Raw genomic sequence first — 26,895 nt, 5'->3', positions numbered from 1 at the left:
TACCACAAGAACTTTGAAATCATCTTTTGTTTACTATTTACTGCTACTGAATTAATATTTTTGAATTCATGGTCCCGCCAGGTGGATGACAAACTTGCACAAAAAGAAATGTTAGGAATTTTAAAAAAAATTGTTATATTCGTTGTATCAACATACACAGACTTCCTTTTCTGTTTTGGTGGTTTCTAGGTGAGCAACTAGTAGTTTCAACTGTTTTCGATAAAAGCCTTTTCGTTTTACAACCACCGAATCTTGTATATTTGATCGTAGAGGGACCCGGAGATCCATACAAAAAATACAAGGGCTGTATGCAAATCCACGACCGCAAGGTCGACGTAGAACTACATAAGGTTGTTTGTTGCATTACTTGTATTGAACATGTATAAAATTTTGTGCAAAAGAGGAGTTGGAGTGCTATCGAATTTTAGTTTGCACATACAACACTTAACAGGAATGAAACAAACACTATGCAACGCAACTAAGTTTCAACAGTCAGAGTGCATGCAGATTAAAATAATATTTTACTTTAACGCAAAACGAGAAAATATTAAATCTTCGATAATTTGTTTGTGGTCCTTATAAGAATTGTTGTTCAATTTCATATCGGATATAAAGTTGATCGCATCTGTGTGCGTCGAGATAAACCTATTTTAGTATTGTAGGGGAATTGGGGCAAAATTGATATGTTGCTGACATTTTACGTGAATTAGACACCTACCAATCCAATACCTAAAACTTTTCACTCAATATAAAACATAATTTGACTACCACTTTTAGATATTAGCGCATTACCATTAGTGCTCAGACATACTCGATATTATTTTGCTTTGTGAAATATACTAAAACCATACCAAAACCGGTTTCAACGCTGACTTTTGAGCTCAATTTTATTTAATATGTGGACAAACTCTTAGCATTTTGATGTTTGGCTTTGAAACAAAATGGCGTCGAAAAACATCGGAAATTTCCGATTTCTCAAAAATTCTAAATGGCGCCTTTGTTACCCCTTAAGTTGAACTATGTTCAAACTCGGGGAAATTCGGGTTTGCATTAAAATACACAAAAAAATTATATATAGAAACCAAGGCAGAAAAAAGCCAATTTTTGTCCACTGTTTAATATGATGTACAGTAATCACCCGATTATATCTGTACCCGATTTTATCTGCCCCCGATTTTATCTGCCCCCGATTTTATCACATTTTTCACCCGATTTTATCATCATAAAACATTTCATTAAAAAAATGTCAGGGTGAACTGATTTTCTATTACGCTTCAATATTTAATATATTTTTCATAATTCTGTGTGTCATTCTGGATGCACATTACATTAAAAATTCAACCGATGCACAATGTTACATTTTGCTGTTATCGTGCGAATAATTGATTAGTGATACAAATGTTTATTTTAACCGTATAATATGTTCGGAGAAGTTTCAAAATATTTGAAAACGCATCTTTTGAATGTCATGTAGAAAGCTGGAAGATCAATTCTCCTAAAAGTGAGATAGAATATTTACTTTTTCATTAGATAAAGATAGACGCTTGGTGTCTTAGGCAAAGTATTAGGTGATCTCAAAACAAGAAACTTTACAGAAGACATCATGTTTCTATCTCTTAGATATTGCAAGCAACATCAAGTTTTCTATGAGAAGGCATTGAAAATCGTTATTTACATTTTAAGATTTTTCTGGTTGCAATATGTGAGAGATATCAGCATGCTGTCTTCGGCAAAGTGGGGGTGAAAGAGGTTAGTGTTGTGAGAACATCTAATATTTTGCCTATGGTACTGCGCTACAAAAAAGCAAGCAATTCATTCTACCAATTCAAACAAAAACATGAACAATTACAAAACTTAATTGTAATTTATTTGCAACTTTACATCGTTTTTTTTAGGTTTTTTATTTTTTAAGGTTTGTTAAGAAAAGTTTCAGGCAACTGAATTATCTATCTAAAAAAATGTTTTAAAAAAATAGTGATGATCGATTTTTTATAGTCACTTTTTGTTTTTAAAATTTTTTTTTCAGTACAGGATCTCGAAATGAATTTTTTAAATATTTTTTTTTAAAGCTTAAACAGTTTTCTCAAATTCATCCCTTGACAACTTTTCTCTATCCTTAGTCATTATTCAGATATATCGATTTATGAAAAAACAACTGTAGCTTTTTTCATATGTTTGTACAGATAAATTTTCCAAAAAAAAATTAAAATCGCTGTTTTCACGTATTTAGTTATTGATTTAACATCTTCAATAAAAAAAATTAAATTTATAATAAAAAATATAAAAAATAAAATAAAATAAAAATAAAAAAATAAATAAATAATATATAATAATTACTTAATTGATCAACAGTAAATTTAGTCAAAAATTTCAAGGTCAAATTTCCACGTACAATGAACAAAATATGTGTCAGCATCCCACGCAGAGACTTCAAAAGTAGACACTAGGGATGGGAAACCTATCGATAATTATCGATAGTTGCCGGCTTTCGATAGAATCGGTAAAGCTTTCAGCGTTATCGATAGTTATTGATTCTTTCCTCGCATTGGCATTCATACTCCACAATGATGCCAGAACTGTAAAAAATAAATAGGCCTTGCCATTGTTGAAAGAGACTTCAATGCTTGTTCGCTCTCACACGAAATCCTCTAAGGAAATTTGGAGATAATCATTTTCGATCCGTCTAACTTGTACGGACAACAACGAGATTTCGCATAAGTGCGAGTTATGTGTGCGAATAAACTTTTAAATATTGTTCCTGTCCACAACGAAAGCAACACTTTGCTGTTTTTCTTCATCTGGTTCTAGCTGTCAACCTATCGATATCTATCGATAGTATTGGGGAATTCACCGATAATCATCGATAGTTGTTTTTATCGATATCTCCAATCTCTAGTAGACACCAACCGTCTAATCGGCGATGTTGTTTATGAAATTACCAGAATTTCACCTTAACAAATTTAACAGAATTTCACCTTCTCAGCAGGCCAACAAATCTTCCATAAGTTTGGATCAATTTGATGTCTCGAAGGAAAATGTTAAAGTTCGTTTCTCAGCCACTTTTATGGCCTGCTGTTAGAATGAAATTGAATATGATGTCTTTGAAGAAAACATGCCGGTATTGGGAACAGTCCTAGAAAAAGCCAACAGTCCTAGAAGCAAATAACTGGTCACTTCTCCTCATTAAACCTCATTTCTATTCGTATGCTATCAAAGCAAAATAACAGTGGGCAACGGTTTGTTTCACAGGGTGTCGAAAACCTGGAAAAACCTGGAAAATCAGGAAATGTCAGGGAATTCATTTTTCGATCAGGGGAATTGGGGAATATAAGGGAAAACTGAAAAAAATTTCAATGAAAAACTTTTAACCAAGATGCGATGCTCTTTTAAACAACTCATTAGCGCAAAAACTGATTTTTGTAGCATAAAAGGTTGATTCGGGACCTCTACGGTTTGGTTTCATATCCGATTGAAAACTTTTTTCGCTGGGATTTCAGAGTTGCGTTCATCCACAAATTAACGTGATATTTCAGGGATTATCAGGGAAAATCAGGGAATTTGATTTTGAAAACTTTTTCACCCCCCTGGTTTCAAGTGTTTATTTCAATCAACAAAAAAATGTTTCAATTAACCCAAATATCGAAAATAGCTTCTTCTAAGAACAATAAATTAAACAAGAGTTGTAGCGATTTTTGTCGAAATTCTTTGATAATTTTTCGACGTAGAACACGTAGGAAAGCAGCGCGTACCAGCAACAGTGAACGTGAAAATTCGACCATAAAACTTTTTTGAAATTTTCACTGTTTAACAATGAAGTGATAATGATAACTGAAGTATCACAAAATTGTCCATCATTTTATCAATCCAACGACATATTGATTATTGTGATCCATCGTGTGGTTACATCAGTATTACCGTTTAAAATCTTTCATTCCAAAGTTACATCTTGGTTTTAGTTGCAGAATGTACACTCAGGTCGCTTTTTACGCGGTTTTTTTACGTGGGTTTTTTTACGCGGCTTTTTTACGCGGATTCCTGAATTTACGCGTTTTTTTACGCGGATTCAGGAATTTACGCGTTTTTTTTTTACGCGGATTCCGAAATTTACGCGGTTTTTTTACGCGGATTCCGGAATTTACGCGTTTTTTTTACGCGGCACGTATTCCCCGCGTAAAAAGCGACTTCAGTGTATCTCAATATAGTGCGGTTAGATGTAGGCCTACGTCAAAAAAATTCAACGTAATATCAATAATCAATCTTAAAAGTTCTGTTAATTTTTTAAAATCTTGTTTTCTATAGCTAAAACTTCTGAAGAACTTTTTCTACTAAATTCTACGAGAACTACACAAAATATTTTTTCGGGCCTTTGCTTGTATATTAACACGTCCCGCTAAATATACGGCTTAACCTTTGTAGATGTATCTTTGACCGAGCCGACCACATGGAAACATGACCGGGCAGTTCTCATGACTTCCTTTTTTTGGTTGCTGTAAAGAATTCATTTTTCATTAGCCATTACGATGCGAGGAAGAAAAACCTTCCTTTCTCGTCGGTGAAGCAGATGTTCACTGGCGAACAAACGGCATTTTTAAGTAATTGTTCACTGGCTTCAAATAATAAGAAACCCAAGCTCCTCGTTTTCGAATCGTTCCCAAAGCATGAACTCAAAGCAAGCTGCTCCTGCATTTGGCATGAATCCGTCTATGAAGGTTTCTGCGTTCCTTCACGTGATAGTTGTTAAAATCGCCGTCTTTAGAGCGACGAAACCAAGCACGGCACGTAGTTTCATTCGAAGCAGCATTTCCGTGAATTTATTTCAACTCTCGATGCGCTTTAGCCATCGTTTTCGATGATATAATACTAATTATCACAGGTAAAAGTGTGTAAAGGACGAGACAAAAACTATAGACAAGGCGGGTAGTAACTTGGTTATCAATTGAGTTTTGAAAAATGTGCTGTTAGTCATATTTGCAAGGAAAAACACCACTCTTGGAGACGTTCAGTTACTGTAAATGAAAAAGGAATTCCGTTAAAAAACCAAAAAATTTTTTGTGTTAAATTGATCGAATTCAACTAAGAATCCTTTTTCGGAAAATGAAATAAAAATAAAATAAAATGAAGATTTCAACTTAAAACAAAAACGATAAGGAAACGACAGATTAACGGTAATCGCTGAACTTTGATTCAAGGAGGAAATAGTGTTGTAACATCAACACTATTGTATGGGTTAAAAAATACATATGTTACAATGATTAGCATTCTGGGTCCCAAAGGGCGTTTCTCCTATTAACGCCGCGGTAGCGCTTGCATGTGTGTTCATTGTCAGTTCTTTTCAAAGGAATTTTACCCATTCTGAAATTTTATTTTTCAAATTGCTCCTCTGTGTCGGTTTCTGACGTGTTGGAGCCCATCTCCATTGTTGAATGACAAAGATGACGCATAGTTGTTTTCTAGATATTCATTATAAATTATTCACATTCAACATAGCTATAAGTCTTATCCCCTTTTTCTTCGTGAAAGATCGTTTTCAAAGCGACAATTTATCATTTGCACCACCTCGTAAACCGGCACCTTCTGAGCGTCATTTCAAAGCTTTTCTACAGAGCCGTGAAAAAAAATTAACGCAAATGAGTGCAAAACAGCAATCGTACGGAAAATTTCTCAACGAAAGACGTTCTGCTTTCTGCTGCTGTTGTTCGCTTTCTCTACTCGCATCCATGCTTTTGTAGTTCGCATAAAAAAAAAAATCACAAGAAGGTTGTATGCAAAGCCACGACCGCAAGGTTGAAGTAGAATACTTTTACAAGAAAGATAACCTGGCTGTTTGCGTGTCAGTCATTTTTTCTAGTAAATAAACGTTGACCGTTCATTGGCAGTATTGTAATTTCTTTTTGTCTGATATTTTGAATGAAGTTCATTGGATATTTTTAAATTTTGTGCAAATGAGAAGTTGAAGTGCTGCCGAATTGTAATATGCAAATTTAATACGACATCATTAAACGGGAACGGAACAAAGGCTACGGTTATGCAGAACGCGAATGCCGGCGCGATGCGATTCGCCTTACCGTGGTGAAATGTACAGCTCTTTTTAAGGCGAAGTAGAGCTATACATTTCAACAGATTTCGTCTTGCCGAATCGCATCGCGCCGTATTTGCGTTCTGCATGAACGTAGCCAAAAACTAAGCGACGCAAACACGTAATAATAGTCAGAGTATGCATGTAGATGAAGATAATTAACTTTGGATTATAGCGCAAAACGAGAAAATAATAACTCTTCAAATAATCATTTGTGTTCGTCAAATTTCAGTTGTTCAATTTAATATCCGATGAAATGTTTGTTTATTATCTAATGAAGCTCTTACATAGGCCAAATGATGCATTCCCAATTTACTAGGTCCATAACTCTGCCGACCGTGCTTGGGAAAGCGCGGTATAACGACCAATCAGAGGTCGAATTTTGTGTTTTGACAAGGCTCAAGAGTTTTCAATAGTACAATAGTTCGAATGATAAAATTGCAATTTCATGCATTTGGTAGGAATCTTAGAAGATTTTCTAACCGATTGCTGCAAAAACGAAGGAAATCCATCGAAAACTAACCGATTTATTAGCATTTGAAATTTTTCTCACTTTTTTCAGTTTTAGATTTTCATTTTACATCCCTATGTAGCCGAACGTCCTGAGAGAAGTATTCTAATTCAAAATTAAATCTTCATTAATTCATTTGTTGTCCTTATAAAGACAATTGTTCAATTTATCATAGGATGTAGTGTTATCTTACATCTCTGTGTTACCTTGATAGTGAGGACTAAGGCGCACGGTCAACACAATGAGAAAGGTGTTTTCACATTGAAAACTAGACACGGCTTTACTGGAGGAAGTGTTGGCAAATGCATCTACCGTTAATACCACCGCTATCATACGAAAGCGCGTCGTTTCATGTGGGGAATATCAACAACGAAAAATGACGCGCGTCTGAACATAACCCGAACTGTTTCGCCGTGCTGCTCCCATTTACCTTTACATCGGCCTCAGGGAAGTACCGGCTGCATCTGCATCTACCGCTGAGGCTGTCACTATACTGCTATTGGTACCAAAAGCTATTAACTCTTCAAATAAGTGTGTTATTTGATCTCAAAAGAACAATTGTTCAATTCAAAATCGGATTTACGCAATCGCATCTCTGTAATATTACCGACAATAATATTCTTCTGAACAAACTGATACAACTTTCCCATTAGGCCTCTGCCATAATAGACGCGAAAAGCGACGCGAACCGATTCGCTCAGCTGTAGGTTAATGTACAGCCATCAGTAGAGCTGTACATCAACCTACGGCCGAGCGAATCGGTTCGCGCCGCTTTTCGCGTCTACTATGGCAGAGGCCTTAGAGAAAGTTGCTGGCTGATGTATTCACTTCATGCAAGCCTGCTGCTGATGCTTCCCGCTACCACAGTTAAACAGCATTTTAGTGAAGGGAGTGTCGTTGCATCAGCTGACCCTGCTACTATCGATGCTGATATACCCGCTGCAACAGCTACGCTATGCATAGCCATGCCACAGTTGTGGCCGCTATACGCTGGCCCAACTGCTGAGCACCTGCAACGCTATCCGTAGCCATGCCACAGTTGTGGCCGCCATTGGTATCCGCTGTACCTGCATCTGCTGGCCCTGCTGCTATCGATGGTGAGATCCGCTGAAACTGCTACGCTTATTCGCAGCCATGCCACAGTTGTGACCGCTATCCGCTATCGATGGTACCCACTGCTCGCTCCCGCTGCTGCTAAGGGAGGACGACTTGTCGCTGTCTAGAACTATTATGAGCGGCTCCGGCTGAAACAGGCTCTTATATAGGGATGAAAATAGGAACGAATTATTTTTCGTAGGTGGTGGAATGACATAACTTGAAAAATATGTGTGACTTCATTCCGGCTCAGAGCGATCATTTGATAAGCTCGCCCCCTTTTTTCAGTTTCTAAAGTTTTTCCTCAGTTTCGTAGCAGAAAATGTAGCAGAAAATGTAGAAAATGTTCCCGTCCCCATGTCGCATGTAAGCAGATTATTGCGTTCAGTAGACAGTAGATAGTGTATCCAGCGAATAAACACCGATGGTGCTCTCACACACGCAACTGTTTTAACCCGTATCTTATTGCGGTTTGTAACATCAAGCGATTTCGTTTGCTCGCTGTTGCGTGTTGCATCATGTTGCAACTTGGCAGCTGGGAGACGACGAAATTCTGTTTATGCTGATTGATTGAATCGACTTCATATTAGCTCTGCATAGTCGAACTAACTGCTTTTGTGAATGCGTTCTAACAGGGCAGTTTATTATTCAATGTCGGTTATGCTGATCGCAGCGTTTGCGCTGCCCCTACAGTGGGGAGTTTACTAAATAAAGTGAAAATTAGACAACTACAACAGAATTTGATTGCATCCCGCACAGAATGTCTGCTTGTGTTGATGCCAGAAAATTATTAACCTTCAATTATTTTTTTATTTGCCTTCAAAAAAGCACTTTGCTGTTCAAAATCGGTTGCTAATTACAACCTTTGAGCTGCCCTAACATTGGGGATATTAAGACACACGGACAACATGCACTGTGAAAGCTATTTCACATTCAGTAAATTAGACGGGTGCGACAAATTTAAATTGCTAGGATGCAACACAGAATACTTGCTTGCGTTGACAAAAATTATTAACTTTCAATGACTTGTTTATTTGCCTTCAAAAAGGCATTTTGATTTCCAAAATTGGATTTCCTGATGGCAATCTTCATGCTGCCCCAACACGGGGGGAATAATGGCTGTCTGGCGACACACACTGAGAAAAACCGCGCTGCTCCTGAGACGTGGTGACCAACCACAGGGCTAGTGCTGCTGCTAAGGAAGGACGACTGCTGTTGTCGCTGTCTAGAACTATTATGAGCGGCTTCGGCTTAAACAGGCTCTTATATAGGCCAAAAAGCATGTTTTCAATTGCAAGGTATATGATCCTGTCGACCGTGCTAGGGAAGCAAGCATATAACGACCAATCAGAGGTCGAATTTTTCGTTTTGACAAGGCTTGACTATTTTCAATAGTACAATAGTGTGAATAATAAAATTACAATTATCTTATTTAGGGAAGAATCTTAGAAGATTTTCCAATCTTTTGCTGCAAGAACGAAGGAAATCCATCGAATACTAACCGATTTATTAGCATTTGAAATTGGACATATTTTTCACTTTTTTCGGTTTTAGAATTACATTTCACATCCCTATGTAGCCGAACTTCCTGAGAGAAGTATTCTACTTCAAAATTCTCGAACGAGTTTGATTCTACCGTCGTCATCATTTGCGGCATTCTCTTCGGCCCTCAGTAAGCATATTCGAGCGGTTCCCACCGTCGGGATCCCATGTTGCGATTGCAGCGGCTCTAGTAGGATTGCTGTCGGGGTTCTATCGACGCTCAGCACTCTGACTGTCGCCAGTCGTTTTCGCGAGCACGCTTCGTAACAGTGAACCATCGCGAACCCTTAGTCGTTCTTCGGAAGATTCTCCTGTAACGTCATTAACTCCTTCGTTTTCCTGTAAATTTGGTGGAGTTTAAGCGCTGCTTTAAAATTTGCGTGTTAAGTAAAACAAGTTAGCGTCAACAAAGTTGATACGATTGAATTCTACTCAATGACGCACGTTTACAGTGAAATTATGCTGATTATGCTAATTGTAATCCCAACCGTTGTGTGTTATTGTTTATAGAGAAGTTTAGGGAGAAATAAAAAATCAATCAAGAAGTGTCTTCCTCGTTAAATTGATGCAAAGAAGGAGAAGTCGAGATATAATAATAAACCACTACTAGCTGGTGCTCAACAACATTGCCAAACGTTCTTCTCGCTCTCTCCCGCTCATATTCTCAATTTCGTTCGCAGCGGGTTTTGTTATATTTAATCCTGTTTATTTTATAGTATGACGATGCATACAGTTTTGCTGAGTGTGACCAACGGCGTGTAGTGAATTGTGTATGAAAAAACTAACGGCAAGAAGAAAAAAAAAACCCTCTTCGGGCCGTCGTATGCTGTGTGTCACATGAGAACGTGAGAACCCATGTTGTGCAAAGTGTGACTATACGTATGTTTATCGATTAGTTTATATCACTACAATTTTCATTCGCATCGATCATATAATATACTGATGCCAAAGTGTACCATTTGGGTCCAGTGGATAGCAAGATTTGATGTCGAATCGTATACCTGCTAGAGTGGCAATATAAAATAGTGTGATAGATACTTAGCGATTCCCGAAAATTAGTGCTTTCAACACGATACTCAAATCTACCCCTTTAGAAACGACGATGTAATAGCCTATCGTAGTGGACTCTGAGTACGGTGTCAGCTGCGCTTTCCGAGGAGCAAAAGCCATGTTCAGATCGTTGGCAGAAAAATTTACCTTCCGCAGAAGTAGCTCAGTTGCTGTTGATAGGTAAATCCAATCTACATCCGTTCCATCTTTACATTTCACCTTTTCAGTAGTCTAGAAAATTTCGGTCGATTTTCCCTCCCCTTTCTGTTTCGTGCGGTCCGTGCCGTTGTTGTCGGTAGGATCTCAAAATTTATTGATGCTTTCCCGACTTCTGTCATGTCGACTGCATTGCTTCAGCTGACGTCATGACACGCATGATTTCGTTTCTGGTGTAGGCTGTTATGCTGTGAAGTTGGACAGGAAAAAGGGTCCCACTTTCGGTTCAAATCGTAAATAATAAGCTTGAGCGTCAATCGACCGTAATGAATGCTAGTGTATTGCTTACTTGATTGTTATTTCTGACTGTAATTCATAAACGGGTTGGTTCAATATGTGAGCTAGTGATTTTTAGATATGGATATCGAAGCACTAATCGATTTTGTGCCACTTTATCATTCAGTCAATTTAGAACCAACAGTGTTCTAAAAATGCTGAAATTTGATTTTGATGAAAATTTGTATAGGTGTTTAATTAAAGAGGGCACATGTCATTTTCACAGATATGCGGATCATTTTGACTGATTTTTTGGGCAGAGTGAAATCTCAGAAAAAGTGTTTCTCGAAAACTTGAACCTTCCGTGAAATGTTGTCTACGGATGAGTCGTAAAAAATTCTAGAATTGTATAAAATATACGCTGAAGAGAAATTATTATTTTTTTATGAGTCAAGTGTATGTCAACATACACAAGTTTTACGAAACCAGTTTGGATTTTCTCCATATCATATTTATTGGAAAATGTCTGAACAACAAAACAACAATTTCCCAAAAAACTTTTATTCATTTTGTTGTCATGAAGGTGCGTATGTCGATTTATTTAGTATCACACATAACTCTTTCTTAGTTCAAGCGTTATTGTTTTATCTTCAAATCTTAAATTCTGGTAGTACAACAGGTGTATTTAACAGCAAAACGAATAGGAATAATTCAAAGTTTTCATGAAATATCTCGAAAACGGCTACACTTTAAGATGTTTCTAGAAAGTGCATTTCAAATTACATCGGAAATAAAAAATATATAACTGATTTTTTTCATTCTCTTGTGCCATGCTTTAATAGTATTAAAAAGATATCAATTTTACATTAGCAACATTTTAAAAGATAAACGGATAAAGCTTTGATGCAAAATAAGTTCAAAGTTTTCATTCACTTTCGTAAAACAAATAGTAAACATTCGTCGCTTTGATCTCGATATTTTGCTTTTTATTTATAGCTTTTATACATCTTTCTTTAAATTTGGATTTATACCAATTTTTCTAAATAATTTTAATACTTTTTCAATAAAATATTAGGTAACACAAATTAGGTCTACACATTATTTCCAATACATTTTCATATGAAAATTTTTTGTTCAAATCGCTATTAAGTTATTGTAAGTAAACTAAATTTGCTTTTTATGCGGGGGATACGTGCTGCGTTAAAGAAAATCGCGTGAAAAAAGCGTAAATTTCGGAATCCGCGTAAAAAACGCGTTAATTCCGGAGTCCGAGTGAAGAAGAAAAAAAACCGCGTAAATTCCTGAGTCCGCTTGAAAAAAATCGCGTAAACTCCGGAATCCAAGAAAAGAAATTCAGGAATCCGCGTAAGCAAAAAATACCGCCTGAATTCTGGAATCCGTGTAAAAACCGCGTAAATTCCAGAATCCGAGTGAAGAAATTCAGGAATCCGTGTAAAAAAATCTCGCCTAAATTCCGGAATTCGCGTAAAAAAAAACGCGTGAATTCCGGAGTCCGAGTAAAGAAATTTTTGAATCCGCGTCAGATCAAAATCCCGCATGAATTCCGGAGTCCGTGTAAAAAAAACGCGTAAATTCTGGAATCCGCGTAGAAAATAACCGCGTTTTTTCCGAAATTCACGTAAACAAATCGCGTAAATTCCGAGATCCGAGTGAAGAAATTTCGCAATCCGCGTAAGAAAAAAATACCGCGTAAAAAACCGCTTCAATTCCGGAATCCGCGTAAATTCCGGAATTCGAGTGAAGGTGATCCGGAATCAGCGCAAGAAAAAAAATACCGCGTAAATTCCGGAATCCGCGTAAAAACGCGTAAATTCCGGAGTCTGAGTGAAGAAATTCCGGAATCCGCGTCAGAAAGAAAAACCGCGTAAATAATGGATTCCGCATGAGAAAACGCGTTAAGTCCGGAATCCGCGTAGAAAAAACCGCGTTAATTCCTGAGCCCGCGTAAAAAAAACCGCGTAAACTCTGGAATCCGCGAAAAGAATAAAACGAGTTTTTTCGGAATCCGCGTTTCTTCGGTATCCGCGTAAATTCCGGAATCCCCGTAAGAAAAAAAATACCGCGTAAATTCCGGAATCCACGTAAAAAATACTGCGTGAATACCGGAATCCGCGGAAAAAACGCGTAAATTCCGGAATCTGCGTAAAAAACGCGTAGATTCCGGAATCCAAATAAGAAGAAATTCTGGAATCCGCGTGAGAAAAATATACCACGTAAATTCCGGAATCCGCGTAAAAAACCGCGTGAATTCCGGAGTCCGAGTAAAGAAATTCCGGAATCCGCATAAGAAAAAAATACGACGTAAATTCCGGAGTCTGAGTAAAGAAATTCCGGAATTCGCGTCAGAAAGAAGTTCAGGAAAAAATACCGCGTAAATTTTGGAATCCGTGTTTAAATAACCACTAAATTCCGAAATACGCGTAAATTCGGGAATCCGCGTAGAAGAAAACCACGTTAATTCAGGAATCTGCATAAAAACCGCGTAAATTCCGGAATCCGAGTGAAGAAGTTCTGAAATCCGCGTAAGAAAAAAAATACCGCGTAAATTCCGGAATCGGCGTAGATAAAAACGCGTAAATACCGGAATCAGCGTAAAAAACGCGAGAATTCCGGAATCCGCGTAAAAACTGCCGCGTAAAAAGTGAACTTAGTGTACTAGAACCTGGTAACGAAGAATTATATTACAATCATAATAAAGGGTGATTTTTCTGCTATATGGTTTTTCGTGAATTCAGATTAGACAGCTCACGAGGGAATTCTGACAGCTGTCAAAATCTAATGTTCTCAGTTTGGTTTGCCATTTCACCATGAACAGACTTACGCCTGAACAACGCTTACAAATAATCGAATTTTAATCTGTGAAAAATTCCTGGTTAAAATGGGTATGGGTCATTTCATATGAAGTGTACATGCCACTTGGACACGACCATCACAGATTTTGCTCAAAGTTGGGAGAATTATTCATCTACCGTCACTTTGGAAAAATTCCAAATTTTGTGTCGATTGGAAAACCCCCCCCCCCTCTCTAGGACCCCCCTCTTTATTGCTAAGTCACGCAGTTTTTCTCAAAAATCTCTTTTTTCTTTTCCTTACAATTCATAGACGTAAAATGCCCGAAAAATACTGATGGATGATTTTTGAAGAAAATAAACCAAGGAATCCAGAAAAAATATAAGTTTTGACCGGAAGTGTTGCCAGATAAATTATTTTTGTATTTCAAAACTAAATTTACATTTTTCGGCAAATGCAGCCATTTTTATTCCAAATTTGATAATTTCATCGTGTTCCTGGAAAATTTCACATAAGAAACAACTATCATCCCGAGGTAATATTAGCCAATCTCGAAATATAACATTTTTACGAAAAAAGTTGTAAACTTCGTAATTGTTTTATTTTATAATTTATATTCGTAAGACAGGCGAAAAATAGTGATAGTTTAATATTGAAGAAAATAAACCAAGGAATCCAGAAAAAATATTGTTTTTGGCCAGAAGTGTTGCCAGATAGATTAATTTTGTATTTTAAAAGTGCAGCTAATTTTATTTTAAATTTGAAGATTACATCGTATTCCTCGGAAAATTTCACGTAAGAAGCACTTACCACCCCGTGGTAATATGAACCAATCTTGAGATATAACATTTTTACGAAAAATTAATTACGAAATTCAGAACTATTTTCGTAAAAATGCTATATCTCGAGATTGGCTCATATTAGCTCGGGATGATAGTTGTTTCTTATGTGGAATTTTCTAAGGAACAAAAAAAAATTAATTACGAAGTTTACAACATTTTTCGTAAAATTGTTATATCTCGAGATTGGCTCATATTACCTCGGGATGATAGTTATTTCTTATGTGAAATTTTCCAAGGAACACGATGAAATTATTAAATTTAAAATCAAAATGGCTGCATTTGCCGAAAAATTTAAATTTAGTTTTGAAATACAAAAATATGTTATCTGGCAACACTTCCGGTCAAAACTTATATTTTTTTCTGGATTCCTTGGTTTATTTTCTTCAAAAATCATCTATCAGTATTTTTCGGACATTTTACGTCTATGAATTGTAAGAAAAAGAGAAAAGAGGTTTTGAACAAAAAATGCGTGACTTTGCAATAAACAGGGGGTCCCACAGAGCGGGGGGTATTCTAATCGACACCAAATTTGTGATTTTCCAAAGTGACAGTAGATGAATAATTCTCCCAACTTTGAGCAAAATCTGTGATGGTTGTGTCCAAGTTTGTGCTTTTTCGTGGTCACTTCGTATGGAATGACCCGTATGTTAATAAGCAAAATCGCCGCATTTGGATCGAAGAGCAACCAAACGCAATACAAGAATCGCCAATGCACCCAGAGAAATGCACGGTTTGGTGCGGTTTGCACTCTGGAGGTATTATTGATCCGTACTTCTTCAAAGATGATAAAAATCGCAACGTTACGGTCAATGGCGCTCGCTCTCGCGCGATGATTTCTGATTTTTTTTGCCGGAAATGGAAGAGCTGGGTCTTGTTGACATGTGGTTTCAGCAAGATGGAGCAACGTGCCACACATCCCGCGAATCAATGGACATATTGCGGAATGAGTTCGGTGAGCAATTCATCTCACGAAATGGACCAGTGAATTGGCCGCCTAGATCATGCGATTTAACACCGCTAGAGTATTTTTTGTGGGGCTACGTTGAGTCTCTCGTGTATGCGGATAAGCCAACAACAATTCCAGCCTTGGAAGACAACATTACACGCGTTATTCGCGAGATACCAGCCGAAATGCTCGAAAAAGTGACCCAAAATTGGACTTTTCGTATGGACCATTTAAAACGTAGCCGTGGCCAACATTTGAATGAAATTATCTTTAAAAAGTAAATGGCATAAACCAATTTATTGGCTCAAATAAAGATTTCATACAGTTTTGTAATTTTTATGCGTTTTTTTTCTGAAGAAAAACCAAATTCTTAAAACATCACCCTTTATATTGATTTTCTCTAAACTTACTCCTTTATGTTTCCATTCAAAAAACTTTTAACCTAAAGGTTATATTAAAAATTCATAATATTTTGTGATATTATCAATACCTACGTGCATATCAGTAGCTTAGCCATGCGAGGGAGCTTAGGATTCATTTAAGAAAAAACGATTTCCTGGAACTGAGAGAAATCTCTCTGAGAGTTGATCTCGACTTTTCATGTAGTTTTAAGATTTTTAACATCAAATAAAATCCAATTTCGACTATTTCATTGCAACTATCTTTCCTTTTTCGTCGGTCAAAAAACTATAACTTTGACCGCTTCGAGGCACGACTGCTTAAAGTCCGAAGTTAATTACTTAGATCTCTGCAAGGGATTTGTAGTACATAAGTCCCCGTACGTGCGTAATACCTACTTAAAACCTAAGTAACAATGAGACATTCTCTCCTCTCTCACTCTGTTTCGTTAAAAAAAGTGTCATTAAAAAAATTATCAACGATTTCTTGCCAAAAATCGAAAGATTAGCTTATTATGCTGAGAGTGTCATGGAAAATGTGAAAATAACTTAGTTATTGATAAAAGAGAAAGTAAACAAAGGGAGTTTCTCAATGTTACATAGGTCTTTTTGGAAAGTTATGCGAGAATTCTCTTTTCCGATTTTTCTACCTGTCTTTTTTAACCTTTCAATTCATGACTATGTCCCTTTTACTTATAGTTAACAAAGATGGAAAACCTTATCACTACGCTTATTTTCTTGTTGTGTACATTTTTAGCCATATGTGGCCATCGTTGTTTCCCATGGGAAACAAGATGTCTAGTATCAGTACTTTATTCCAGCGAAAGAATGTCGAGACTATAAACTATTTCAGACTATGTAATGGAAGGTTGCATCGAATGTCTGTTAGTGGAAATGAAATTTTGTGATTATACCTGGTTCTGGAGAAGAGGCTACTGCACGATTAAGCTGAAATTTTGCATAGGGACTTTTCTTGAGAAAATGCAACTTTTGAGCCCTACGACTAGACGAAACGTCTAAAGAAGCAAGAAGTCTAGCGAACGCAAGGACAGACAGCAAGCAGGTGAGCTGACGTTTCAACTGCAGTTATCGCATGAGACAATACCAATGTTCTTTAGTTGGTAAAGAGAAGGGTAGTGTCCGGTAATAACTCCCGTGTAGAGACGTAACCCACCACGCTTAAGACCGAAAAGTTTCTTGGTTATAGCAGGGTTTGGAAAGATAAACTGTTTAGCTTGTCCGAGCCTGTACATTGTTCCATCGGTTAGCTATTTCTATCGTTCCCCATGTGTTAAGTTCGCGCTTGACGCGGGTTTTGGAGCTATCCAGTAATGGCTAATGGTCAATGAACTGTGCTGATCCTTGTCTTGCGAGGTAGTCAGCGTTTTCATTGCCCTAGATATCACATTGTCCATGAATTCAAGTACAATATAACTTGGTTTTGTCAGGATAACTGCCGTGGTGCTGCGCTGCACTCCCAAACTAATTTGGATGCACAATCTGAGGACTTAAGTGCTAATAGAGCCGTTTGGGTGGTTGAGAAGTACCGATTTTCGCATACCTGTAGTTACGATTGAGACATGTCTTGGCGCAGATAAGTATAGCTTAAACTTCTGCTTGAAAAACGGTGGGCCATATACCCATTAGAATAGTTTCCTTAACCCCGGGCCCGTAAACTTCGAAGCCAGTGTTACCCATTTTCGAACCATTTGTGTAAAAGCAGATAATGCCTGATGGAAGTACAGGATCATCCATGCTTCACATATGAGCCGTTGCGGAACAGAGTGGTCTAAAGACCATTTTTTTCGAAAATGAGTTTTTTGCATAAACCGCATCTACTCAAGAAGCTGAAGTTGGGAGATTAAGAAAATTTCGGAAAATCGAATTTTAAAGCTGATTTATTCCGTGTTGGAAATTCGTCCGAAACAGAATGGCTGTTTTGTTTCGAATCAGAGTGGTCTATGTACATAAATCGATGTAATACTATCATGTAACACGTAACATGTAGCATATTACATGTGATAAGGAACATACCACTTGTTTTGTACATGTCACACGTGATATGTAACATGTTACATGTAATGTAACATGTAAAATATTATGTAATATGTAATATCTTGTGCTACATGTAATGTAACACGTGACATCTTACATGTGACATGCTATATGTATCATATAACATGTGACACTAGCCATTTTATACGATTTACCGTCATTTTCTTTGTTATTTACCGGGTTTGTGTACATAGACCACTCTGTTCCGAAACGATTCGAGGATTCCAGTGAATATATATATATATATATATATATATATATATATATATATATATATATATATATATATATATATATATATATATATATATATATATATATATATATATATATATATATATATATATATATATATATATATGAAGTCAGAGTGGTCTATGTACACTGGTGAAATAAAATCACCGATTTCGCAAAGAAACTGTTAATTTTATGTATCCCAATGTTAAACCATTTCATAACCTTCATATTAGAACATTTTGTTTGAAGGAATCCGTTGAACAGAATTTTATTCAGAGATTTTTCGAAAATTGCTTCTCCTGAACAATTTGCTCGATGGCACATAGACCACTCTGGTTCGCAACGGCTCATATGACGATTGGTTTCGATCACCTTATATGGAACGTCGAGATTGTTCTAAATTGCCATGCAGTCTGAGGGTGTGAGCTGAAAAGCTTAAGGTGTAGTCTCACTTCAGAGTATTGTAATTAGGCGATATTGTTAGGATGGTCAGGGGATCGGTATAGTAGAGCAGTGTGTTCTTTACAATTATTCATGTTCTAGGGTCACCATGAGCGGAAAAGAGTTAGTAGTTGCGAGACTTATGAATTATTTGAAGAGGAAATGTTGTCACAATTCCTGTAGGAGACTGAACCACTGCGACCATTGATAGTAGATCTATTGTGATATATTGCCACAATACAAATAAAATTCTTTTAACATCTACCTATGTAATGTGGTCGTTTGGAGGAGTCAAATGCCAGAGCCTGCCGACTAAATTTTATATTGCATTGTATTTGCAAATTCCATAGTCCGACTAATAAGCGCAAATTATAAAAAATCTGTTGAAATAGGTCTTACAACCAAGCAACATTTGTTTACTTATTTTATATTATTATTGACTTTTTGGATTGTTGATTATTTGGACTGTCACTTTCGGATTAAAATTTCATGACAATCAACATTTTTAGATACCGTCAATATTCTGTTTTTTTTCTCTGCCCTAATAGAAAATCAGTATGTACATACAATTAACTACGTATTCTCTTCCGTTTCAGCAACACCCGCACCCTTACAGATCCCGCTGCTCGCTTGTCGACCGATGAACACTTTGTCACCGCCGAGGACAACACTAGCAACAGCGTCTCGCTCAAGAAACAGGACAGCCAAGACACATCTACCGCTTCTGCCGTTCCGAACGATGTCTGTCGCGTCGGAACACGGAAGTCCTATGATTCCAAATCGCTGCCAATACGAAACGATGGAAGCCTGGACTACGATGCCTTATACGAAGACGAATCAGACAACGACTTATCGATGGAATCGCACGGTTCCGTGGTCACCCACCTGCTTTCCCAGGTGAAGATCGGCATGGATCTGACGAAGGTCGTCCTGCCGACGTTCATCCTGGAGAGGCGATCACTGCTGGAAATGTACGCCGATTACTTCGCCCACCCGGATCTGTTTCTGCGGATTGCTGACCTCAAGGAGCCTCGCGAGCGCATGATGCAGGTTGTTCGCTGGTACCTCAGCGCTTACCACGCCGGTCGTAAGAGTTCCGTCGCGAAAAAGCCGTACAATCCCATTCTCGGCGAAATATTCCAGTGTCACTGGGATACACCCGATATGCGTGAGTTGCTTTTTTGTTTTTTTTTTGTCAGTGGAAGTTTAATTTTTTTTTTGTTTCTATTCACCAGTAACGGGAGACGACAGTTCCAACATAGAAGTAAGGGAAGGACCCGTGCCGTGGTGTCGCAAAGACCAATTAACATTTATTGCCGAGCAGGTCTCGCATCATCCACCAAGTATGCCACATTGTATTGTATTGGAAATTGCGTGCCAAATTGCTAACATCCGGCGTTTGCTTTGCCGTTTTTTTTAGTTTCAGCGTTCTATGCTGAACATTACAACAAAAAAATTAGCTTTTCGGCTCATGTGTGGACGAAATCGAAATTCCTAGGCCTATCGATCGGAGTGCACAATATCGGACAGGGAACGGTAACGCTCTGCGATCTCAACGAGGAATACATTGTGACCTTCCCGAATGGTTACGGACGGTGTGTGAATATTTTTCTGTTCTATTCCAAACGTAGCAGTTGTTGCATCTCGTCATAATTGTACGTTATAATTTTAGATCGATTTTAACTGTGCCATGGATAGAGCTTGGTGGTACTATAACAATCACATGTCCGCAGACAGGATACCACGCTGACATCGATTTTCTCACGAAGCCATTCTATGGTGGGAAGCGTAATAGGATTCAGGGGGAGGTATGAGACCCCTTTTAGTTTCTGACAGTATGTATATGAAGTTCACTGAATATTCTCCCTCAGATCTATGCACCCAACGACAAGAAGTCCTTCGTATCGATAGCTGGTGAGTGGAGCGGCCTAATGGAGTACAAATGCAACGACGGGGGTAAACCTTCCAAGTTTGAGACGTTCGTCGATGTGAACAGCATACCGATATTCAAGAAAAAGGTCCGCCCTGTAGCGGAACAGTCAGAATTCGAGTCTCGGAAGGTGTGGAAAGAGGTCACGGCTGGACTGAAGTGAGTACGGATTGCGAGCAGCAATTGATTGTTTAAAATAAATGTTCATGCTTTACAATGCAATAAAATGTTTTCCTTCGCTAGGATGAACGACATCGACAAAGCAACGAATGCAAAATTTCAGGTTGAACAAAAACAGCGGGCCGAAGCGCGCGAACGGAAGGAAGCCAGCGGTGAATGGGAGAACAAGGTAATGACTCAAATTATTAGAGAGAGACAGATACTTATTTCTCATAACTGACATGTTCTGGTACTGGATTTTAGTATTTCAAAGCTGTTGGAGATTCATGGATTTATAACAATCCGTTACTGCATAGACTAACGTTGGAGAGACGGGACAGTAAAAGATAGCAATCTAGCAGTAACAGCAGCGGTGTCACTGGGAACTATTTTAGCGGTGATAGGCAGTAAAGGTGAGGCACATCAGTCTCGCATGTCATTTCGAATGGGTATTTATAGGTACGAGCCAGCAACTATTATGTCGCGATCAAACTTTAGCGAAAATCGTGAAATTCACAGCCTTCAGCCACATTGTTCGAAGAATCTTTTTTTTTTCTGCATATAACAGTTTATCTGAAGTTGTTTGAATAAACTTTGATATGCATTTAACGGTACCCTTTTACATTCATCTAATCATTTTTATTCAGTATCTTTAGCGTTTATATTGAAACTTTTAAACATTATTTGCACGCATCTTTGGTTGTATAAACAATAGATGATAGTTATGCTTGAAGCACCACACATTTTATGTTGTGTGGAAATAAGCAATTGATAGACCAAAATATTTGAACGTCCACTATTTATTTATCGTATTTTTTCGGAAAGTAGCGCTAAACAAACGCTCGGTATTTTCAAAACGGCCCTTATTGATCTCTTCAGAAAACATGTTTCGTGGTGATATTTTGAAAGCATTTCGACGATTCTTACGACCAGCAACTCTTCCACTAGTTCGTTAAACAACAGATAGAAATTCACATTGCACAACGTTCAAGCCGACTTTTACAGACGAAGAAAAAACATGTTTGTGATATTGCACAAAATAAGAATTTCACTGTTTTATATGCAACAACAAAAAAAAGTTACATAGCAACTTTCTTCACTTGAAAAATATATTTACTAAACTTAAACGCTTCAGCATCCAGAACAGGAAAGTCCTTTCTACATGTAGCGAGAAATACAACTTAACCTAACTCATGCGCATTGATTGAAAATCAAGCAAAACTATAATAAATACCGGCTAGGAAAAAAAACACGTTAACGAAAAGCAACACGAATAAATAACATTTGAGATGGGAGAATGGAGCATGCTGTGAATCATTATTATCAGTATATAATATTATAAATGAATATAATAAAATAAAATACTATTTAATTATGACTCGAGCCTAACACATACAAATGGCTGAAAGGCAAAATTTAAATAAAGCAAAACCATAATGCACCATAAATGTAAGACTTTGATTTTACAACTGAAGAAGAAAGAGAAATAAGAAAAAAACAAGCGGTAATCGGAGCGCAACCGATCGAACTAACACAACAGTAGAACAAATAGGGTAATATTAATAATAACAATACAATACAAAGGCAAGAATCGAACAGTTTGAGTGTCGAACGATTCGACCCGAAATGATTATCAGTTTGCGCAGAATTTACGCATATATCACAATGTCAAGGAAGAGAAAAGCTTCTGCTCTGTCGCTAAACAAGACACAACACAAGAAGACGATGTTGAATTAGGTGACAAAACGAGATGCAATTTAAACAGTTTAAACGATGTTTTATGTTCGATCACATTCCCTCGACCAATGGTTTAAAGTGTTGATGACAATGTTTGGTCTGCAATCTACAAATTAGAACAATTAAGGAAGTTGTTCTAATGGACTCAAAATTTGTGGTGCTCTGGCAATTATGGTTTAAAAATTGCTCAGTTCAACAGAAGACAGAAGACAAACTACCAATGAACGGACAAATTTGGCCAGTCTGTGAACCGAGATCACCAACTCGGTTGCAAATTTGTCAATACTGTATTTGAGATTTGCTCCCGAATCCTGTTCCATATACCGATGCCATTGCGGGAAGCCTTTGGTGGAGAGTACCGTTGTGATTTCCGAGAAGGACGATCTACAACGGCCCAAATGTTCACTTTGCGTCAAATTATTGGCAAGCTCAGGGGAGTAAACTTGCATGCAGACTCATCATCTGTTTATAGGCCTCAAGGTAACATACGATTTAGTTAATCACAACGAGTTCCCCAACAAAACTGATTAAGCTGATTTGTGCTTCCTGTCATCACAGCTTGTTCGTCACTCATAATCGTCATACTGTTCCTGCTCTGTTCATCCGGCTCCTCACCGTTCAGTGTCGCCTGAAAATGCTTCTTCCACTTGGCTGCAACCGTCGGTTAATTAGTAAGCAGTAGAGATGGTCGGGTTTGATATTTTTTAAACCCGTACCCGGACCCGACCGGCACAGGGAAATTCCTGCTTCTGACACTGTTGACAGTTTATAGAATCTCCGCACGTCGTTTTGGGGTATTCTGCTACCACGCCAGCAGCTTTCAGCCGCTGAATGTTGAAACACATCGTCCTCTCTGTGCTAGATTTCAGCACGTTCAACAACCATGCGCGGTTCTTGCAAACGACGAGATAATGATCAAAGTCAATGTTTGGTTCCCGAAAAGACCTAACATCCGTAACATCCGAAAAGTGCCGACTGTCAATCAGTACGTGATCGATCTGGGAGCAGGCTTCTCCATTTGGATGCGTCCAGGTGTGTTTGCGAATATTCAAACGTGAAAAATAGGAGCTACATATGGCCATTCCTCTGGCCGCGGCAAAGTTTATAAGCCTCAGGCCGTTTTCATTGTTTGACGAATGGAGGTTATGCCTTCCAATGACCGGACGGAAGAATTCCTCTCTCTCAACCTGTGCGTTTGCGTCTCCAATGATGACTTTTACGTCGTGTTTTGGGCACTCGTAATAGATTCGCTCAAGCTTGTCGTAGAACTCATCTTTGACTCCATCGGATTTGTCGTTTGTCGGTGCGTAAGTGTTGATTAAAGTTAGTTGAAGAATTTGGCTACCGAACCTCCTGAATCGCTGCGATTTCGACTCCTTACTGCTGTAATTCTCGAGCAAGCAAGCCAGCCGGTTCATTGAAAGATCGGACGTTCCAAGTACCCAATTTCCAATCGTTTACCCTAATCTTTTTCCGTGTTCGTAGCCTAGGTCTTTGCCGATTGATCCGTTCCGTATTGCTAAATTCGTTGTTCGTGGTTGAAGAAAGGTTTCGGTATGCTACCTTACCAGGATCGCGATACCTACATCCTGCTGATGGGGCTGCCATCTTAGGTGTAGCTGGCGGGATACAGCATTCCATAATTCAGCTGCCCGCTCCGGGTCAGACGCTGTTGTACGTCGCCCCTATGGGGATACAGCCGCGTACAACCCCCTTCCTAGTCAGTATACGACCATAGTTTCCACCGGGGGTTGGTTACCCGATCTCCGCTAAGGTAAAGGTTTGTGATTAATCTACCTAAAAGTAAGAAATGAGTTTTATTTTTCTCATTTTTGCATATAAGAATCCACTTGGCTGAGTAAAGTTTTAGTAAATTTTGTAACAACCAACTTTGTCGGAGACACTATACTTGTATCTGGTAGTTTAAATGAAATATTGTAAAGTTTTCTGTAGAATGCCCCTTAAAATATTTTTTAAGATAATTTTTTATAGTTATTTTCTAAAATTTTTCAATGTTCTACAATGTTGTTTACTACAATAAAACACACAAGTTCACTGAAGAAAGTTTATTTTTATCTCTTAAGCTTATTTAGTTATTAAAGATTTTCTATTTAAATAATGCACTTATTTATTTACAAGAAAAGGGTGACAAAAAAGTCCGGTCACACAGGAAAATCTCAATATTTCAAAGAATAAGAAGAAAATCTGAATCTGGCTTTCATAGCTTTATTCAGTAACTCATAAAGATACTTAACAGGCGATATCTCGGAATTACACCACCTTTCTCTGATCGAACCAGCTTTAGACGTCTCGGAAAGTCGTCGCATGCGGCGCGCACGTGCTCCATCGGCATCTCGTCCCAGATTTTCGTGATAAATCGCTTGAATTGCTCCAAATTTGTTATTTTATAGTCGTTTAGCTTCGACATCATGTATCCCCACACGAAATAATCCAGTGGATTCAGATCCGGAGACGACGGAGACCATTCATTCTTCGAAATGAAATCGGTCAAGTTTTCCTCACACCCCGCCTGAACAACCTTTGCGGTGTGGGATGGGGTACCATCTTGCTGGAAGTAGTAGTAATCGTCTTCAAACAATAGTTCAGCTTAAGGCAGAACATTTTTATTCCAAACCGTGTCCAGGTAGTACGCTGCGTTGATTTTGACCCCTTTATCGATAAAAATAAGAGGCAGTTTACCTCTCTTGCAAATGGCTCCCCAAACCATCACTGACGTCTTATTTTGGAACCGGGAAACGTTCAGCTTGTCCGCAGGAGCTTGCTGGAGGCTCAAACTCCAAACTCGATCATTTTGGCGATTGACTGTTTGCTCCAAAACGAACAGCTTCTCGTCCGAAAAAATAATCTCGTCATCTGCGCGCCAACCGAGCAACTCCCGCGACAGTTGGTACCTCGTGTCCTTTGTAGCTTTGGTAACCCCATGAACCACCTGTTTTTTGTACTGTGTAAGTTTTAAATCCTTGCGCAGAAGCAGGCGGATTGATTCTCGGTTTATTTTAAGGTTCCTGGCCAGCTTCCGTGCAGATTGGGCGGGATTCCGGCGAATCCGGTCTCGTATAATCTTTTTCAGCCTTGGAGTTCTCACAGACCTTGGTCGTCCAGATCGTGCCTTGTCCTCGGTGCCTCCGGTCTCTAGGTACCGATTCATGGTCCGGTACACGAATTTCCGGTTGATTCCGAGCGGTTTTAGGTATTTGAATATGTGTTCGGGTTTGTACCCTTCCACATATTCAGTGATAACAGCAGCTCTTAACTCTGCCATGGATCACAACTCAATGTAAACAAACTGCACAGAAACGAAACTCTGCCACTTTGGGCAGCAAAGTTAACCCTTTCATTTGACATATAGATGGCACCAGAGAGATGCAACGTGTAGGCTACAGGCGACCCCAAAAAAGTGTGACCGGACTTTTTTGTCACCGTGTATATGCACAGGAGACAACGAGAGACAAATGATGTTTTACTTATACTTAATCATAGAAATAGTTAAGTCTGTAGATATTGCAGATTTTAAAGATATCTGTTATTAAATTAGTGCATTGTTTCAAAAAAAAAAATGGTCAATAATCAATGAAATATGACAGATAAAAATGAACTTTTTTCGATGAAATTGTTTATTTTGTGACAGCAAACAACAATGTAGAACATTGAAAAGTTGTAGAAAATCAATAGTAAATTGAAAAAAATTGATTTTTAGTGTCAATCTGTAGAAAACTACACAAAAGTCCATTTAAAAAGGCAGATAGGCGTATGGTACCTTTGACAAAGTTGTTTCTTATAAAATGTGCAACAACTTTGCCGAACAAAGTGAATTTTTATATGCAAAAATGAAAAAAGTAAAATTCGCTTCTCACTGGTAAGCGGATTAATCACAAAATTTCAACTTCTATAAAATAGATCATAATCAATGGATCATCTTTCCTGAAGGCACTATGGCTCTAAACTTTCTGGGTCAAATTAATTTCGATCACGTTTTTGCAGCTTTGGAAACAGTGTGCGCTGTTACCATTTTCCACCGGCAGCAGTGTAAACTTATTATTTTGCAGTAGCCGATTCGATGCTGGGTCCGACGAGCCAGGGAGCGAGGCCTGTGTGCGTTTGTGTTTCGAACCTGGCGATGTTGCTGCAGCATATGGATTTTGGCTGTTCATCGTCTTATTCTTTTTTACTTGGTGGTAACCATTGGCCGACTGCTCCGCGCAGTCAATGTCGATTATATCGTTTAGAGGAACAGGAAGGGAAGGGGGTCATGGAAGTCCCCTTGGCTAGAGCCGTAAGGCACTCCAAGGTACTCGAGGCGAAATCCAACGCAACTTGCAAAATAAAATTGGTGTTACAAAAGTTACTACAAACGTTTTTCTTCTGAAAGTAACTAGATGCCTAAAATTTTTTTATGGATTTATCAGAGGTTTTTACAGAAAAACGTTAATTGTCATTTGTAGCAACAATCTAAGAATTACAATTTACTACTAGCCGACCAACTTTTAAACAAGCTTACTACATGAATACCTCATTAACCTTCCAGTTGGTCGGTGCTGGCCTAACAAGGTCAATAGGATCGCAGCGCTAGCTTCCTTATTGTCCTGTACACTAAACCAGTTGGCTGCGAAGT

At 38.1% G+C, this 26,895-nt stretch overlaps 1 protein-coding gene across 2 annotated transcripts in view; it reads left to right on the top strand.

The window, feature by feature from the left end:
• LOC129719716 (oxysterol-binding protein-related protein 9) overlaps positions 1-22,296 on the top strand; it is a 189,703-nt gene extending 167,407 nt beyond the window's left edge. For both annotated transcript variants that reach the window (XM_055671112.1, XM_055671111.1), the window contains 7 exons: positions 19,033-19,604; positions 19,672-19,779; positions 19,857-20,031; positions 20,109-20,244; positions 20,308-20,525; positions 20,610-20,715; positions 20,790-22,296. In XM_055671112.1, coding sequence (XP_055527087.1) covers positions 19,033-19,604; positions 19,672-19,779; positions 19,857-20,031; positions 20,109-20,244; positions 20,308-20,525; positions 20,610-20,715; positions 20,790-20,876 — 1,402 coding nt within the window. In that variant the 3' untranslated portion in view covers positions 20,877-22,296. The remainder of the gene's footprint in view (positions 1-19,032; positions 19,605-19,671; positions 19,780-19,856; positions 20,032-20,108; positions 20,245-20,307; positions 20,526-20,609; positions 20,716-20,789) is intronic.
• Positions 22,297-26,895: the final 4,599 nt, after the last annotated feature.

This window comes from Wyeomyia smithii, chromosome 2 (genome assembly GCF_029784165.1).
Source record: "Wyeomyia smithii strain HCP4-BCI-WySm-NY-G18 chromosome 2, ASM2978416v1, whole genome shotgun sequence".
Lineage (NCBI taxonomy): Eukaryota > Metazoa > Arthropoda > Insecta > Diptera > Culicidae > Wyeomyia > Wyeomyia smithii.
The sequence above is the reverse complement of the archived record's forward strand: the minus strand, read 5'-3'. Positions and strand labels throughout refer to the sequence as shown.